General features: G+C 49.0%; 1 protein-coding gene across 4 annotated transcripts in view; it reads right to left on the minus strand.

The window, feature by feature from the left end:
- The window catches only part of usp37 (ubiquitin specific peptidase 37), a 65,526-nt gene extending 48,483 nt beyond the window's left edge, over nucleotides 1–17,043 (minus strand). For 2 of the 4 annotated variants that reach the window (XM_033024931.1, XM_033024928.1), the window contains exons 1-3: nucleotides 16,495–16,574; nucleotides 4,823–5,030; nucleotides 786–945 (exon numbers count right to left, since the gene is read on the minus strand). In XM_033024931.1, the coding sequence (XP_032880822.1) occupies nucleotides 786–945; nucleotides 4,823–4,978 (316 nt within the window). In that variant the 5' untranslated portion in view covers nucleotides 4,979–5,030; nucleotides 16,495–16,574. Of the gene's footprint in view, nucleotides 1–785; nucleotides 946–4,822; nucleotides 5,031–16,494; nucleotides 16,575–16,725; nucleotides 16,802–16,916 lie in introns of those variants that run through there. The other 2 variants (XM_033024929.1, XM_033024930.1) reach the window with 2 other exon arrangements.
- Between the last annotated feature and the right edge of the window lie 11 nt (nucleotides 17,044–17,054).

The following is a 17,054-nucleotide window of genomic DNA, read 5'->3' on the forward strand; positions in this document are numbered from 1 at the left end:
AGGGGATATGGGGAGAAGGCAGGAACGGGGTAGTGAATGCGGATGATCAGCCATGATCACATTGAATGGAGATGCTGGTTTGAAGGGCCGAATGGCCTACTCCTGCACCTATTGTCTATTGTCTGACCCCTGTGCCCATGGCATTGACAGATAACAGGTTCCATTTTGAACCGAGGTACAGCAAAAAGTTTTTGTTGCGTGCTAACCAGTTAGCGGAAAGACAATACGCTGGAATTTAGAAGGATGAAAGGATATCTTAAAGAAACATAAAACTCTTAAAAGGATTGGACAGGCTAGGTGCAGAAAAAATGTTCCCGATGTTCAGAACCAGGGGTCACAGTTTAAGAATAAGGGGTAGGCCATTTAGGACTGAGACGAGGAAACACTTTTTCTACCCAGAAAGTTGTGAATCTGTGGAATTCTCTGCCACAGAAGGCAGTGGAGGTCAATTCACTGGATGTTTTCAAGAGAGTTAGATTTAGCTCTTAGGGCTAACGAAATCAAGGGATATGGCGAGAAAGTAGGAACAGGGTACTGATTTTGGATGATCAGCCATGATTATATTGACAATAGACAATAGGCCATTTGGCTCTTCGAGCCAACAATGCCATTCAATGTGATCATGGCTGATCATCCCCAATCAGTACCCCGTTCCTACCTTCTCCCCATATCCCCTGACTCCGCTATCTTTAAGAGAGCTATCTAGCTCTCTCTTGAATGGCGGTGCTGGCTCCAAGGACCGATCCCTGCACCAATTTTTCAGTTTCTACGAACACAGCACTCACGGGTGGGGTTCAGCTCCTCCAAGTATTCCTTCAGCAGCAGAGCATCGTGGCTGGGAGCCTGGTCAATAATCAGGCTGCTCTTGTCCTGCAGAGTCACCAACAGCCGGCTCCGCAGCTTGGTCGAGGGGCTGACTTGCACCACCTTCACGTTGCGGCTGAGCTAGTCACAGCAGGGAGGGGGGGGGGGGGGGGGGGGGGAGAAGGAAAGTCAGACACTGCCGTCCACGCTGAGTTACGCCATTCACAGAATCGTGGCCAAAGCAAAACTTTGTTCAAGGCTTATGACAGTCGCGTGTACCCAAGTACACGGAAAAGCTTTGTTTAGCATGCAACCCAAACAGACCAGATAACACTACACATCAATACAAACAAGTCTAACTCAAGTACAATAGGTAGAGCAGAGGAGAAGATGCAGAGTGTAACATAGTTCACAGCATTGTAGCTCATCAGTTCCAGAGATAACATTTTAGTTTAGTTTACTGTAACATGGGACCGAAGTACAGAGAAAAGCTTTTTTGTTGCGGCCTATCTAGTCAGCGGAAAGACTACACAGTGTACAGATGCAGGATAAAGCCCAGTAATGTCCAATTAAAGATAGTCCGAGGGTCTTCAATGAGGTAGGTGGGAGGTCAGGACCACCACAGGTCCTCAGGCTTGTATACGCTGGAGTTTAGAAGGATGAGAGGGTATCTTATTGAAACATATAAGATTATTAAGGGTTTGGACACGCTAGAGGCAGGAAACATGTTCCCGATGTTGGGGAGTCCAGAACCATAGAAACATAGAAAGTGCAGGAGTAGGCCATTCAGCCCTTCAAGCCTGCACCGCCATTCAATATGATCATGGCTGATCATCCAACTCAGTATCCTGTACCTGCCTTCTCTCCATGCCCCCTGAGCCAGGGGCCACAGTTTAAGAATAAGGGGTAAGCCATTTAGAACGAAGATGAGGAAACACATTTTCCCCCACAGAGAGTTGTGAGTCTGTGGAATTCTCTGCCTCGGTTCTCTGGATACTTTCAAGAGAGAGCTAGATAGGGCTCTTAAAGATAGCGGAGTCAGGGGATATGGGGGGAAGGTAGGAACGGGGTACTGATTGTGGATGATCAGCCATGATCACATTGAGTGGCGGTGCTGGCTTGGTGATAGGATGGTTCAGTTGCCCGATTACTCGGACAAGAAACTGTCCCTAAATGTGGAGGTGTGCGTGTGTTTACCACACTTAGAGACATAGAAAATAGGTGCAGGAGTAGGCCATTCGGCCCTTCGAGCCTGCACCGCCATTCAATATGATCATGGCTGATCATCCAACTCAGTATCCTGTACCTGCCTTCTCTCCATACCCCCCGATCCCTTTAGCCACAAGGGCCACATCTAACTCCCTCTTAAATATAGCCAATGAACTGGCCTCAACTACCTTCTGTGGCAGAGAATTCCAGAGATTCACCACTCTGTGTGAAAAATGTTTTCCTCATCTCGGTCCTAAAAGATTTCCTGTTGCTGAAGGTGCTCCTCAGGTTGACCAGTGGGTCACGGAGGGGGTGAGCTGTATTGTCCAGGATGCTCCGCAGGTTGAGGAGCATCCTCCCCTCCAAGACCACCTCCCATGAATCCAACTCTGCCCCCAGGACGGAGCCATGTTTGCTCGATCAACAATGTGTCACAAGCACCGGGTATTAACTGGAACAGTGAAAATCTTACAGAGCAGTAGTTGCAACAACAAATGAATATAGAATGAATTATCAGTCATTGTATGTAAGCTAGACCACGATGGTGCATCAACCAAGGCATAAAATGCAACCACTGGAATGCTAAGTGCATGGGTGCTTGGTGCTGTGGGAGGGTTGTGGTGAGGATTGTGCAGGGTGGTTCAAGAGGCTGCTGGTCGATGGGAGAAAGCTGGTCTTGAACCTGAACATAATGGTTCCCCAGGCTCCTGCGTCTTCTTCCCAATAGTGACAGGGAGAACCAGAGTGTTCAAGAAGGAACTGCAGATGCTGGAAAAATCGAAGGCAGACAAAAATGCTGGAGAAACTCAGCGGGTGAGGCAGCATCTGTGGAGCGACGGAATGGGTGACATTTCGGGTCTCGATGCTGCCTCACCCGCTGAGTTTCTCCAGCATTTTTGGCTACCTGTGAGAACCAGAGAGGTTGGTTCTAGTGAATTCCTAGGATCGTGCTTCCTAGAGACCCCTTTGATGGTGGGAAGGTCAGTATCTGTGATGGACAGGGCAGTGTAGAGTGATACAGCATGGAAAATGGCCCTTGGGCCCAACTTGCCCACACCGGCCAACAGGTCCCAGCTACACTAGTGCCACCTGCCTGCGTTTGGCCCATATCCCTCCAAACCTGTCCCATATCCCTCCAAACCTGTCCCATCCATGTACCTGTCAAAAACATTGTGATAGTCCCAGCCTCAACTACCTCCTCTGGCAGCTGTAAACGGCTCGATTGTATCACATATCGTCTTTCTGCTCACTGGATAGCACGCAACAAAAGCTTTTCACTGTACCTCGGTACATGTGACGATAAACTGAACTGAACACCTTCCATACACCCACCACCCTTTGTGTGAAAACGTTGCCACTCAGATGCTATTAAATCCTTTCCCATCACCTTAAACCTATTAAGCGGCATGGTGGCACAGCTGTGGAGTTGTTGCCTTACAGCAAATGCAGCGCCGGAGACCCGGGTTCGATCCTGACTATGGGTGCTGTCTGTACCGATTATTTACGTTCTCTATTACCGGGATTATCTATTATCGAGGTTTATCGGGATGCTGCCTGGATTAGGTTTCAGCTTCGGGGAGAGGGTGGGCAGACTTGGGATGGGTTTCCCTGGCATGTCGAAGGCTGAGGGAAGACTTGATAGAAACATAGAAAATAGGTGCAGGAGTAGGCCATTCGGCCCTTCGAGCCTGCACCGCCATTCAATATGATCATGGCTGATCATCCAACTCAGTATCCTGTACCTGCCTTCTCTCCATACCCCCTGATCCCTTTAGCCACAAGGGCCACATCTAACTCCCTCTTAAATATAGCCAATGAACTGTGGCCTCAACTACCTTCTGTGGCAGAGAATTCCACAGATTCACCACTCTCTGTGTGAAAAATGTTTTCCTCATCTCAGTCCTAAAAGATTTCCCCCTTATCCTTAAACTGTGACCCCTTGTTCTGGACTTCCCCAACAACGGGAACAAACTTCCTGCATCTAGCCTGTCCAACCCCTTAAGAATTTTGTACGTTTCTATAAGATCCCCCCTCAATCTTCTAAATTCTAGCGAGTACAAGCCGCTTGATATAAGTTTTTAAAATTATGAGATGTATTGATAGGGCGGACAGTCAGAACCTTCCAGGGTGGAAATGACCAACGTGAGAGGGCATTGCTTAAAGACGAGAGGGGGAAGTTTATTGCAGATGTGCAGAGCAAGCTGTTTTTAAAAAGTATACCCCCAGTGAGTGATGAGGGCCTGGAATGCACTGCCAAGGGTGGTGGTGGTGGAGGCAGATACGATACTGGCATTTAAGAGGCTTTTATATAGGCATAGTGCGTGCAGGGAACAGGGGGATGTGGGTCATGTACTGGTATAAGAGATCAATTGAACTTGGCATCATGTTCGGTACAAACACTGTGGGCTGAAGGACCCATTCCTGTGCTGCACTGTCCTATATTTTAGTTTAGTTTAGTTTAGAGATACAGCGTGAAAACAGGCCCTTCGGCCCACCGGGTCCGCGCCGACCAGCGATCCCCGCACATTAACATTATCCTACACCCACTAGGGACAATGTTTACATTTATACCAAGCCAATTAACCTACAAACCTGCACGTCTTTGGAGTGTGGGAGGAAACCGAAGATCTCGGAGAAAACCCATGCGGGTCACGGGGAGAAGGTACAAACTCCGTACAGACAGCACCCGTAGTCAGGATCGAACCCGGGTCTCCGGCGCTGCATAGAAACACTACTGCTGCGCCACTGTGACCGCCACATTCTATATTAACAGCATTGCGACCCCCGGTATATTAAGGTGTAAAAGTACCTGGAATGTTTTGGTGGGACCTCCAGCTTTGAAGACAACGAGTAGAAGAGCTTTGTTGTCCTTCTCCACGATTTCGAAGCTGCCCTCCCTCCATTTTGTGGTGCCGGTCTGTATGCTGTGGATGCGAATTTGCCCATAAACTTTCATAAACGCCATTGTGTCAGGGAGTTATCAGGCCCACAAACAGTCGTCAACTCCACCAACAAACCTGCGGGGAATATTTTTATCAATTATTTTCTGCGTTGATTAGTCACACTGTAAAGGAACAGTACAACAGACATGTACAGTCGACCAACCAGGCCGAGTTGAAATGCAAAAAATTACGGATGATGCAATTCCGAAATAATTGGGACCTTCGCTTCCCCCCGACACCACCACCCCTCTTTCTCACGGCCGATCATCGGTTCATGAGTTGGGTGGGGTGCCGGACTTTGTGCACAATATCGCGCGGCCCGGGCCAAAACTCCTCAGCTGGCCTGCCCGCTGTGTGCAGTCCAGCTCCCAGGCCAACTCATCATTCACCTAGCCACGGCCGAGTCAGTCAACGAATTGTCGTCGGGAATTCGTCCCTTATTTGGGAGCAAGAAAGTTGGCAACCCTAGGTGGACACTACCCGGTCCATCATAGATATGTACCTCCTCACGATCGAAGGGATCTACAGGAGGCGGTGTCAAAAAGGCAACCTATATTGGAACTTGGAACACCGGAAATTGGAGGAACAGCACCTCATATTCCGCCTGGGTAGTCTGCGTCCGGCGGCCATGAACATTGAATTCTCCCAATTTTGCTAGCCCTTGCTGTCTCCTCCCCTTCCTTAACCCTCGAGCTGTCTCCTCCCATCCTCCCGCCCTCGGGCTCCTCCTCCTCCCTTCTCCCCCCCCACCCCCTATCAGTCTGAAGAAGGTTTTCGGCCCGAAACGTCACCTATTTCCTTCGCTCCATAGATGCTGCTGCACCCGCTGAGTTTCTCCAGCATTTTTGTGTACCAACTAATATCAAAGGCCCATGCCAGCCTGGCCACGCTCTCATCAGGAAGGCGGCACATGAGCCCAGAAACCATGACCTGTTGGTTCAGGAACAGCTTCGTCACCGCAACCATTAGGCACACTAACCTCAGCAATTATCACCTCATATGGACTGTGTCTTTGGTTGCACTACGGACTTCGGTTTTTGCACTATTACGGTTATTAATTTACTGTATTTTTGATTATTATAATATATTTATAACGATTGATTGTCTTATATATTTATCTGAATGTTCTTTACTTTTAAGATCCTTTTAAGCTGCTGCAAGAATTTCATTGCCAGTACATGTGACAACTAAACACTCTTGATATTTTCTCTGTGTGTTTTCCATTTGAAGTTTGTACGGGTGTATGGGACAAGCTGCCAGAGGAGGTAGTTGAGACAGGGACTATCACGATATTTAAGAAACTGCTGGACAGGTACATGAATAGGACAAGTTTTGAGGGACATGAACCAATCACAGGCAGGTGGGACTAGTGTAGCTGGGACATGTTGGCCGGTGTGGGCAAGTTGGACCGAAGTGCCTGTTTCCACGCTGTATCACTCTGTGACTCTATTTTGGTCTTTTCACCCCTGGCCTTTATCCAACCATCTGCCAATCCTCCTACCTGCATCCACCCATCACTTGCTGGACTTTTATGTTCTGCCCCCCCAAGATGGGGCCTGACACAAAATGTCACCTATCCATGGACTTGGATAGGTTGGGAAAGCAGGCAGAGAAGTGGCAGACGGAATATAGTGCAGCAAAGTGTTGAGTCGTGCATTTTGGTCGTAGGAATAAAGGCGTAGACTATTTTCTAAATGGGGAGAGAATCCAGAAATCGGAGGTGCAATGGGATTTGGGAGTGCTGGTGCAGGATTCCACAAAAAGGTTAATCTGCAAGTCGAATCGGTAGCAAAGAAAGCAAACGCAATGCTAGCATTTATTTCGAGAGGTCTTGTATACAACAAACTAAACCCTGAAGAATTTAGAGAATCGGCGAGGAAACAGGCCCACCGACCAATGATCCGCAAAAATGAACACTACACACACCATGGACAATTGTTTTCACATTTTACACCAAGCCAATTAACCTACAAACCTGTACGTCTTTGGAGCCGAAGATCGCGGAGAAAACCCATGCACGTCACGGGGAGAAGGTACAAACAAGCACCCGTAATCAGGATCGAACCCGGGTCTCTGGCGTGGTAAGGCAGTAGGTCTACCGCTGCACCACCGTGCTGACCAGAACTTAGAAATTAACTTTGGAATTTTGCTTCCGTGTCCTCCGGATTTGTTGATTGACGGGAGGCCATATGTGAAGTCTTCTACAATTCCCAGATCTCTGAGTGATGCACAAAAGAGACAGGAGAGAACATTTGTGAAGCTGCCTGGGCAGGCAGCTGAGGGGGGGCCGAGAAACCAGCAGCTGGGGAGGCCAAAAATAATTAGCAAATCATTCAAGGAATTTGGACCACGTTAATAACTGGTGAATTTGGATTCATTAAAAGAACAGGGACGTCAAGGGAAACATTTCCGGGCGCAGCAGTAGAGTTGCTGCCTTACAGCGCGAGAGACGAGGGTTCAATATTGACCACGAGTGCTGTCTGCACGGAGTTTGTACGTTCTCCCAGTGTTGGGGAAACTTTTTCTAATCTCTTACCTCGACGGAGATGCGATTTTTTTCCCCTTTATTATATCTCCGTCTGCACTGCGGCCTAACATCGAGGAGTTGGCGGTCTTTGCTGGAGACCGATTTTTTAGAGCCCCACCGCGCGTGCCTACGGGACTTTAACATCGCGGACTTAACACCACGGAGCTCGCGGTCTCCGGTCAGAGACCGACTTCGGGAACTCCAAGCCACAGAAGCTTTGACCGCAGACTGCGGGAGCTTCAATCACCCTGACGGATGGTTCGACTGCCCCAACCGCGGGAGAATAAAGAGGGAAGTGTCGACACTTTTGCCTTCCATCACAGTGAGGAATGTGGGGAATCCGCTGTGGTGGATGTTTATGTTAACTTTTACGTAGTTGTGTGTCATGTTGCTTTTTTTCCTTGTATGGCTGTACGGTAATTTGCATATCGCGATACCTTAATTGGTACACGTGACAATAAAGACCTTTGACCGCATGGGTTTTCTCCGAGATTTTCGGTTTCCTCCCACACTACTAAACATAAAGGACCAGAATACTACAGAGAGTTATTGCTCAGACAGCAAAGCAGAAGCCTCCAAAACACTAATTACCCTGAAGGAAACTGCAGCATGACACAACCTGGGAGGCAGGTTATGTTAAAGGATAAACATCCGTCTCAAATAACATGATTAAAGGAAAAGGTCAGGTAAATGAACTCATCGTAAGGGCGGCACCGTGGCGCAGCGGTAGAGTTGCTGCCTCAGTCCCAGAGACCCGGGTTCCATCCTCACTATGGGTGCTGTCTGTACGGAGTTTGTACAATCTCCGTCACCTCCGCGAGGTTTCTCCAAGATCTCTGGATTCCTCCCACACTACAAAGACGTACAGGTTTGTAGGTTAATTGGCTTTGGTAAAATTGTAAATTGTCCCTCGTGTTTGTGTGCGGGGATCTGTGGTCGGCACGGACTTGGTTGACCGGAGGGCCTGTGTCCGCGAAGTATCCCTAAACTAAAACTTAACCAGACCTGGTTGCTGCCAAACATAATGCACTATAACACGACCATGTCCGACAGAAGCAAGCATGTCACAAACACTTCTGTACAGTACCAGTAAACTCAGGTGTGACAAATATTAGTTAGTAAGCCTCCTATTCATGTCCACTGGAACCATTATATATCACTGTAACTGATCCTTATGTCAACTTCACAGGGATACTAGGCTTGCACAAAGTGCTAAAGCCTGAGTTTTCACAAATAACTTAACAATTAACTTAAAATCAACCCCAACACTGACTTTAGAGATACAGCGCGGAAACAGACCCTTCAGCCAACCATGTCCACGATCACCTCATACTCTAACACCATCCTACACACTTGGAACAATTTACAATTCAAACCTGTACACTTTTGGAGTGGCGGAGGAAACCGGAGCACCCGGTCATGGTGGTGCAGTTGCTGCCTTACAGCGAATGCAGCGCTGGAGACCCAGGTTCGATCTCCATTACAGGTGCTGTCTGTACAGAGTTTGTACGTTCAGCGTGATCAACGTGGGTTTTCTTAGAGATCTTCGATTTCCTGCCACACTCCAAAGACGTGCAGGTTTGTAGATTGATTGGCTTGGTAAATGTAAAAATAGCCCCCAGTGGATGTAGGATAGTGTTAATGTACGGGGATCACTGGCCGGGGCGGACCCGGTGGGGTAAAGGGCCTGTTTACGCGCTGTATCTCTAAACTAAAACTCACTCAGTCACAGGGAGAACGTACAAACTCCATACAGACAGGACCCGTAGTCAAGATGCAACCGGGTCTCTGGCGCAGTAAGTGAGGCAGTAACTCTACCGCTGCGCCACCGTGCCACACTCAAGCAGAATTTTTTTTAAAGTAAACTCTTTTCTAGACTTTTCCATAATATATGCAGATATCAAAGGTGCATATCACAGACTTGCCTCCACCTACTTGAGAAAGGGTGAATTAACTGCTCCTTGGAGTAAGGGGGCAATCGGTTTTGCTATCGGTGACAGTACCTGAAGCTCGCCACTCAAAAAACTGTTATGGCCCTGTCCCACTGTACAAGTTCATTCAAGAGCTCTCCCGAGTTTTAAAAAAATCAAACTCGTGGTAATCACGTGGAATGTACGTAGCGGGTACGTCGGAGCTCGGGGACGTCTCTTAGCGGCTCGTAACGCTAACGGCAGGTACTCGGGAAATGCGGTAAGCTCGGGAATACTCGTGAAGATTTTTCAACATGTTGAAAAATGTCCACGAGAGCCCCGAGTACCGACGAGCGGCCATTACCGTAAATCTCCCAGTTCGAATCAGGGCAAACTCGGGAGAACTCTTTGAATGAACTCGTACAGTGGGACAGGGCTTCTACTCTTCTGAGTCTCTCTCAGAGACGACCAATCTCTATACCACTCCGACCACCCTGTCCAGTCAAATACTATACTAAGTAGAGTCCTAACTGGAACTATTTGGTGGGTCTAAAATCAGCAATGATGGTAAATGTACATTGATCATATAGCGAGAGGATTTCAATACAAGATTCAAGGTGGATTACTAAATTATGTACGGCCATTTTATCACATTTGGATGAGGGGATTGAAGGCTTTGTGGCAAAGTTTGTGGATGATATGAAAATAGGTGGAGGGGCAGGTAATGTAGAGAAAGCAGGGAAAGGCTGTTAATCCTGGCCGAAGGGTCCAGAGAACTGGGTCATGGTCTCAAAATGAACAAGTAATAAGGAAGTGAAAAATCTTTGGGAATTTTCCTGCTGGAGAGCCAGTCATTTATTTCATTCAAACTGAGACTAATAGACTTCTGGATTTTTGAGGAATCTAGGGATATGGACATGGGTCAAGAAAATTAGCATAGAGGCAGAAGATCAGCCATGGATCTTATTCAATGTCAGATCCAGTTCCTGGCCACACATTGTTTGCTCCACTGCAAAAATCTTCTCAAGAAATGTCGACTTTGAAGACTTTCTCCTCCTATCTCTGACAAGAGTTAGACATAGACATAGACATAGACATAGACCCCTTGTCCTGGACTTCCCCAACATCGGGAACAATCTTCCTGCATCTAGCAAGTTCTGCTCAAGTTTATCATATTGTCTACAGTGTTCTATGTTTACATATTCTGTTGTGCTGCAGCAAGTAAGAATTTCATTGTTCTATCTGGGACACATGACAATAAAACACTCTTGACTCTCTCTCACTGGTCCTGTTTATTACATCCGTCCCACTCACCGCCCTGCCCCAACCTCTGCTTTCAGTTTGAAGAGGCTCAACCCGAAACGTCACCTATTCCTTTTCCTCCAGAAATGCTGCCTGACCTGCTGAGTTACTCCTACATTGGCCCTCGCCTGCTCTTATTTATCCCCATGAGTCACATTGGCGTAACGACCCAGTGTTGACACCGCCATTTCAATTAAGGTTCTCATCATTATCGACACAACTCTCATGGCACCAGGCACACACTGTCGGGCTGATAAGACACAAGGAACCGCAGATGCTGATTTACAACAGCAAAAAACGCTGGAGTAACACAGTAGGTCAGGCAGCATCTCTGGAGAAAATGGATAGGTAATGTTTCGGGTCAGACCTCGGCTTCGGTCCAAAGAAGGGCATATTAAAGAGAACTTTGAGACTTATGATATTTGAAAATATTTGAAGATAACAGAACACAAAGAAGTATTTTAAAGCAACAGATAGACACAAAGTGTCCCACTTTCCCGAGTTCTTCATGAATTCTCCCGAGTTTTCAAACTCGCAGAATGTTCGTAACGAATCCATGGATATATCGTGGCGGCTCGTTATGCAAGCCATAGGTACTCGGGGCTATTTTTTTTAAACTAGTGGACATTTTTCATCAGGCCGAAAAAACGTCCCGACTTACCTGATGCCCCGAGTACCTACAGCTGGCATAACGAGCCGCTACGATATATCCACGGACTCCTACGGACTCATTACGAACATTCTGCGAGTTTGAAAACTCGGGAGAATTCGTGAATAACTCGGGAAAGTGGGACAGGCCCTTTACTCAGCGGGTCAGTCAGCATCTCTGGAGAGAAGAAATAGGTGACCGTTCGGGTCAGAACCCTTCTTTTTTAGAAGCAGAAGGGATTCTTCATTAAAAAAAATTTTTAAACAGGAAACGGATATTAGATCCTTTGTAAAGCACAAGCTATCCCTCAGCTAGAAGGGGGTGTTCTGTTCCAGACACCAGACTTTAGGGAATAAAACTTAAGAGACTGCACTGAAACTATCTGGCCACTATTACATTGCGGATAGATCTTGCTAAATGCTAAGTCACTGTTACATATCCTGAGGAGCATGGGGCGGTAGGAGGGTGAACCGGGGTAATGCCTTCAGTGTCTTCCTGTAGGCCGCAGGAGACGCCACCGGGACACAAAGCTGGCCGGGCGAGGAGAGGAGAGATACGTCAGGTCGTGTGAACTGCTCCAATGCATCGAGCGCAGGGGCCGACCGGACTTTGAATAATGGTGCCAAAAAATGGCGGCGCCTACGTGTAATATATACAAATTAAATTCCACTGTGCGATTCCATGTGACAGATAAAGCACTATTGACTATTAAGTACCACTGAATAAAACTACTTCACTGCCTTGAGGCCAGTGGTCACAGGAGTAGAAGGCAACCTCATCTCCATTATTGTATTGTATTGTATTCAAATTTATTGTCATTGTCTCAATTAGAGACAACGAAATGAATTTTCCTTACAGGCAGTATCATAAAAATAAATAAATAATAAATAATAAAACATATTAAAAATAAAATTGAATTAAAAAAAGAAAAGCACAAACACAGAAAGTCCACGACACAACATAACACAGTGGCACCAAGGTGAGGAAGGCACCATAGTCCAGCCAGCCTCCCCTCCGATCTTCTCAGATGTTCATCCGTGGTCTGGGCCTTCCGAGCACCCGCAGTCGCCGCACCGGGCGGCCCGATGTTCAGGTCATCACACCGGGCTGCTGGTACACAGCTACATCGCTTCACCAGATAAAAGCTGTCCAGGGTCTGACCCATCCCAGAGGAGTTGGGCGTTTCAATGCCAGCATGTGGAGATGGGGACTCTGCCAGAGCCCAGCCGTAAACATCAGACAGCCAACCATGTCGCTTCTGGGTGCCCGCTCTACCACCCACCAAATGGAGCTCAGGGCCTGGCAGACATCGACGCAGAGACAACAACCTGGCTGCTCAACAACCGGCTTGAGATCTAACTATTCCTTTGGTTTATGTTTCATTCGCAAGACGACTGCCTTGAGTGTTCTACGAATATCAAGAAAGATGCTACAAGGATACATGACTTTCCACTTTTTTTTGCACAGAGAAGGTGTGCTTTGCATTGAAGCAGATGGTTCGCATGTACTCTTACAGGAGAGGCTGGGACTGACCTGCATCCAGTGAGAGTGGTTTACAGTAAATACACACACATTAAAATGTGGCGCACCAGTAATCCATCATTGTCCACTGACAACTTTATTCCCAAAGTGAGGAAGTGGCCATTCTGCAGTAACGCAGAACTTGTACGTTTAGTTTAGTGATACAGCGCAGAAACAGGCCCTTTGGCCCACCGAGTCCGCAAGGACCAGCGATCCCCGTACATTAACACACTAGGGACAATTTACAATTATACCAATCCAATTTACCTTAATACCTGTACGTTTTGGGAGTGTGGGGGGGAAACATAGAAAATAGGTGCAGGAGTAGGCTATTCTGCCCCTTCGAGCCAGATAATCACGGCTGATAATCTAGAATCAAGTTCCTGTTTTACCCCCGTATCCCTTGATTCCGTTAGCCCTAAGAGCTAAATCTAACTCTCTCTTGAATACATCTAGAGAATTGGCCTCCACTGCCTTCTGTGGCAGAGAAGTCCAGATTCACGACTCTCTGGGTGAAAACTTTTTTCCTCATCTCAGTCCTAAATGGCCAACCCCTTATTCTTAAACTGTGACCCCCGGTTCTGGACTCCCCCAACATCAGGAACGTTTTTCCAATATCTAGCCTGTCCAATCCCAAAATAATTTTATATGTTTCTATAAGATCCTTCTAAATTCCAGTGAATATAAGCCCAGTCGATCTCGGAGAAAACCCACGTGGTCAAGGGGAGAAGGTACAAACTCCGTACAGACAGCATGCGTAGTCGGGATCGAATCCCGGCTCACCGATGCTATAAGCGCCATAAGGCTGCAACTCTACCGCTGCGCCACCCTTATTGCAAAACAACAATAAATACACCAGGAACTGCAGATGCTGGTATCTTGAGCAGAACACGAAGTACTGGAGTAACTCAGCAGGTCAGACAGCATCTGTGAGGGGTATGGACAGGTAGAGTTTCAGGTCCCGGGTCTCTCTTCAGACCAAAGAAATTTCCCAACTCAAAACATCATCTATCCATTCCAATTGCAGATGCTTTCCTGACCTGCTGAGTTACTCCAGAACCTGGCGCTTTGTTCAATAAAAGAACACTGACCTCTCACTCCCTCCAAAATCAATTTGAGGTCAATTTAGAAGGATGAGAGGATATCTTATTGAAACATAAAAGATAAAATTATTAAGGGATTGGACACGCTAGATGCAGGAAACATGTTCCCGATGTTGGGGGAGTCCAGAACCAGTGGCCACATTTTAAGAATAAACAGTAGGCCATTTAGAACTGAGATGAGGAAAAACTTTTTCACACAGTTATGAATTTGTGGAATTCTCTGCCTCAGAAGGCAGTGGAAGCCGATTCACTGGATGCATTCAAAAGAGTTAGATAGAGCTCTCAGGGCCAGCAGAATCAAGGGGAATGGGGAGAAAACAGGAACAGGGTACTGATTGTGGATGATCAGCCATGATCACATTGAAATGGCGGTGTGGGCTCGAAGGGCCAAATGGCCTACTCCTGCACCTGTTGTCTATGTATCTATGTAGCTCTAGATGCTGGTTTATTGCAAAGATAGACACAAATTGCTAGAGTAACTCAGCGGGACAAGCAGTACCTCTGGAGAAAAATAGTTGATGTTTCGGGTGGGAACCCTTCCTCAAAATAAAAGTTGAGGTGGTTGCAGAGAATACACTAGAGCAGTGTGAAAGGGTGTTGCTGAACTCCCATCAGAGAGGAGAATTTCTTCAAAGTAGGTCGACAAAGTAGCAGTCTGAAGAAGGGTCTCGACTCAAACCGTCACCCATTCCTTCTCTCCAGAGATGCTGCCTGGCCCGCTGAGTTACTCCAGCACTTCGATTTGAACCAGCACCTGCAGTTTCTCTCTTACACAATCTTCAAAGTAGGCATACCTTGAGGAGGTACACAAAATTGCTGGGGAAACTCAGCGGGTGCAGCAGCATCTATGTAGCGAAGGAAATAGGCGACGTTTCGGGCCAAGGTATACCTTGAGGAGGTTTGGCAGTGAAGTGGACAAAATGTGTAGGAAGGAACTGCTGATGCCGGTTTATACTGAAGATGGACATAAAATGCGGGAGTAACTCAGTGGATCAGGCAGCAGGCAGGTTATGCCAACTAAAGAAAATCTGCTCAAGGAATGCCTACTTTGAAGAAGTTCTACTCCTCTCAAGTTCTGCAACTCTCTCTCTCTCACTGCTTCAGTTTATTCTCCCCACCCCACTTTCAGTTTCAGTTCATTCTTTTTCTCCAGAGATGCAGCCAGACCCGCTGGGTGACTCCAGCACTTTGTGTCTATTTCGGCCATCTACTTTGTCCAACAGCCACAGAAGCAAAAACAGCAGCAAAACTTTCAATGAGATGACAACACGACGGCTCAAGCAGAGCCCCTCACGAATGTACCAGATGTCAGCATTCTCCATCACCCCTTGTGGCTCAGATTCCCCTCGGTCATCCCACTCAAAATCTTCCCTCTCCCCATCACAGACCTTCAACTGTACACTGCTCATCACCACAGCCCACCTATCACTCCCACTGCCACAGATTGCTACGCTGACACCCACACCCCACTTCCTTCTTCCCCTAATCCCACACCCTCCACAATCCTCTAACTCTGCCCTAAATGCCTCAGCTTCCCCTCTCCACACCTAATCTCTCCTCACAACCCACATCCCCTCACACCGTCTCACCCTTCTTCTCAGCTCCCCCTCACCCCACTCATTATCCCCCTCACCTTTAGCTCGCTCTCCCTCCTAACAATGACTTCCCTCCACTATCCAATTCTCCTCCTCCCAGCTCCCTTCCCTCATCGCTCTCCCACTCACCCTCATCCCCACCCATCAATCTATCCCTCAGCCCATTTCCTCTCCCCTCCCCATCACTATCCCTCCCTTAGCCCCCTAATCCCTCTCCCTCGGCCCAGTCTGTCCCCTCCCCTCATCCCTCTCCTGCCCTCACCCCACTCTCCCCATCCTCACCCCACCCCTCACTCTCCCCACACCTCACCCGTACACCTCACCCCTCACTCACTCACCCAACCCCTCACTCACTCCATCCATTATCACCCCTCTCACCCTCCCCACCCCTCAGCCCACTCTCCCACCTCCCCGCCCTCACCCTCACCTCCTCCCTCCCACACAGACGGTCTCCCCGGGACCGACCGACGGACGAGACCCCCCCCCCTCACCGGGCCCTGCGCGCCCCCGGCACACCAATAGCCCCCTCACACCGGGAGCGCGTGCCCGCCCCACACACACACACACCGGGAGCGCGTGCCCGCCCCAGTGCCCCCTCACACCGGGAGCGCGTGCCCGCCACACACACACACCGGGAGCGCGTGCCCGCCACACACACACACTCACCGGGAGCGCGTGCCCGCCCCCCACACACACCGGGAGCGCGTGCCCGCCACACACACTCACCGGGAGCGCGTGCCCGCCACACACACACACCGGGAGCGCGTGCCCGCCACACATACACACACCGGGAGCGCGTGCCCGCCACACACACACACACACACCGGGAGCGCGTGCCCGCCACACACACACACACCGGGAGCGCGTGCCCGCCACACACACACACACACACCGGGAGCGCGTGCCCGCCCCCCACACACACACTCACTCACCGGCCTCTCCGTCTCCGTCGCCGCGCAATGGCGGGAGCGGACTCCGCGCCGGGGCCGCCGGGAGCGCACACACCTCCCCGCCTTAAATTAACCCGCTCCTCCCCGTCGCCGTCGTCTCCTCCTCCTCCCGCCCCGTCCCCGGTCCTGTCCCGCCGGCCTCCTGTCCCCCCCCCCCCGGTCCCCGCCCCCACAAACTCGCCCCCCGCCGGCCCCACAGACAATAAAACAAACCCCCGCTGGCGTCCGCCTGAATTGGCGCCAAAACCGCGTGAGGTGGGAGTGCGAGCGGACGGCGCCATTATCCCCCCCACACACACACAACATCCCCACACACAACACCTTTATCAACCCCCCGCCACTCCATACAACATTCACACCGAAATAAAACAAACCGGGCCGGTTAACTGTAAATAATAACTCACCCTCTGTACCCATTCCGGGGGGGAGAGGGGTGAGGGGGCAAAGGTCAGGCGGTTCAGGGGGCGGAATTGTGTGGGAATACTATTTTATTTTTTATTTTAATTGTCGGCGAGGGGGTGTGATGGTGTACCGTGGGGCTA

The sequence above is a fragment of the Amblyraja radiata genome, chromosome 7 (assembly GCF_010909765.2).
Source record: "Amblyraja radiata isolate CabotCenter1 chromosome 7, sAmbRad1.1.pri, whole genome shotgun sequence".
In the NCBI taxonomy this organism is placed as follows: domain Eukaryota; kingdom Metazoa; phylum Chordata; class Chondrichthyes; order Rajiformes; family Rajidae; genus Amblyraja; species Amblyraja radiata.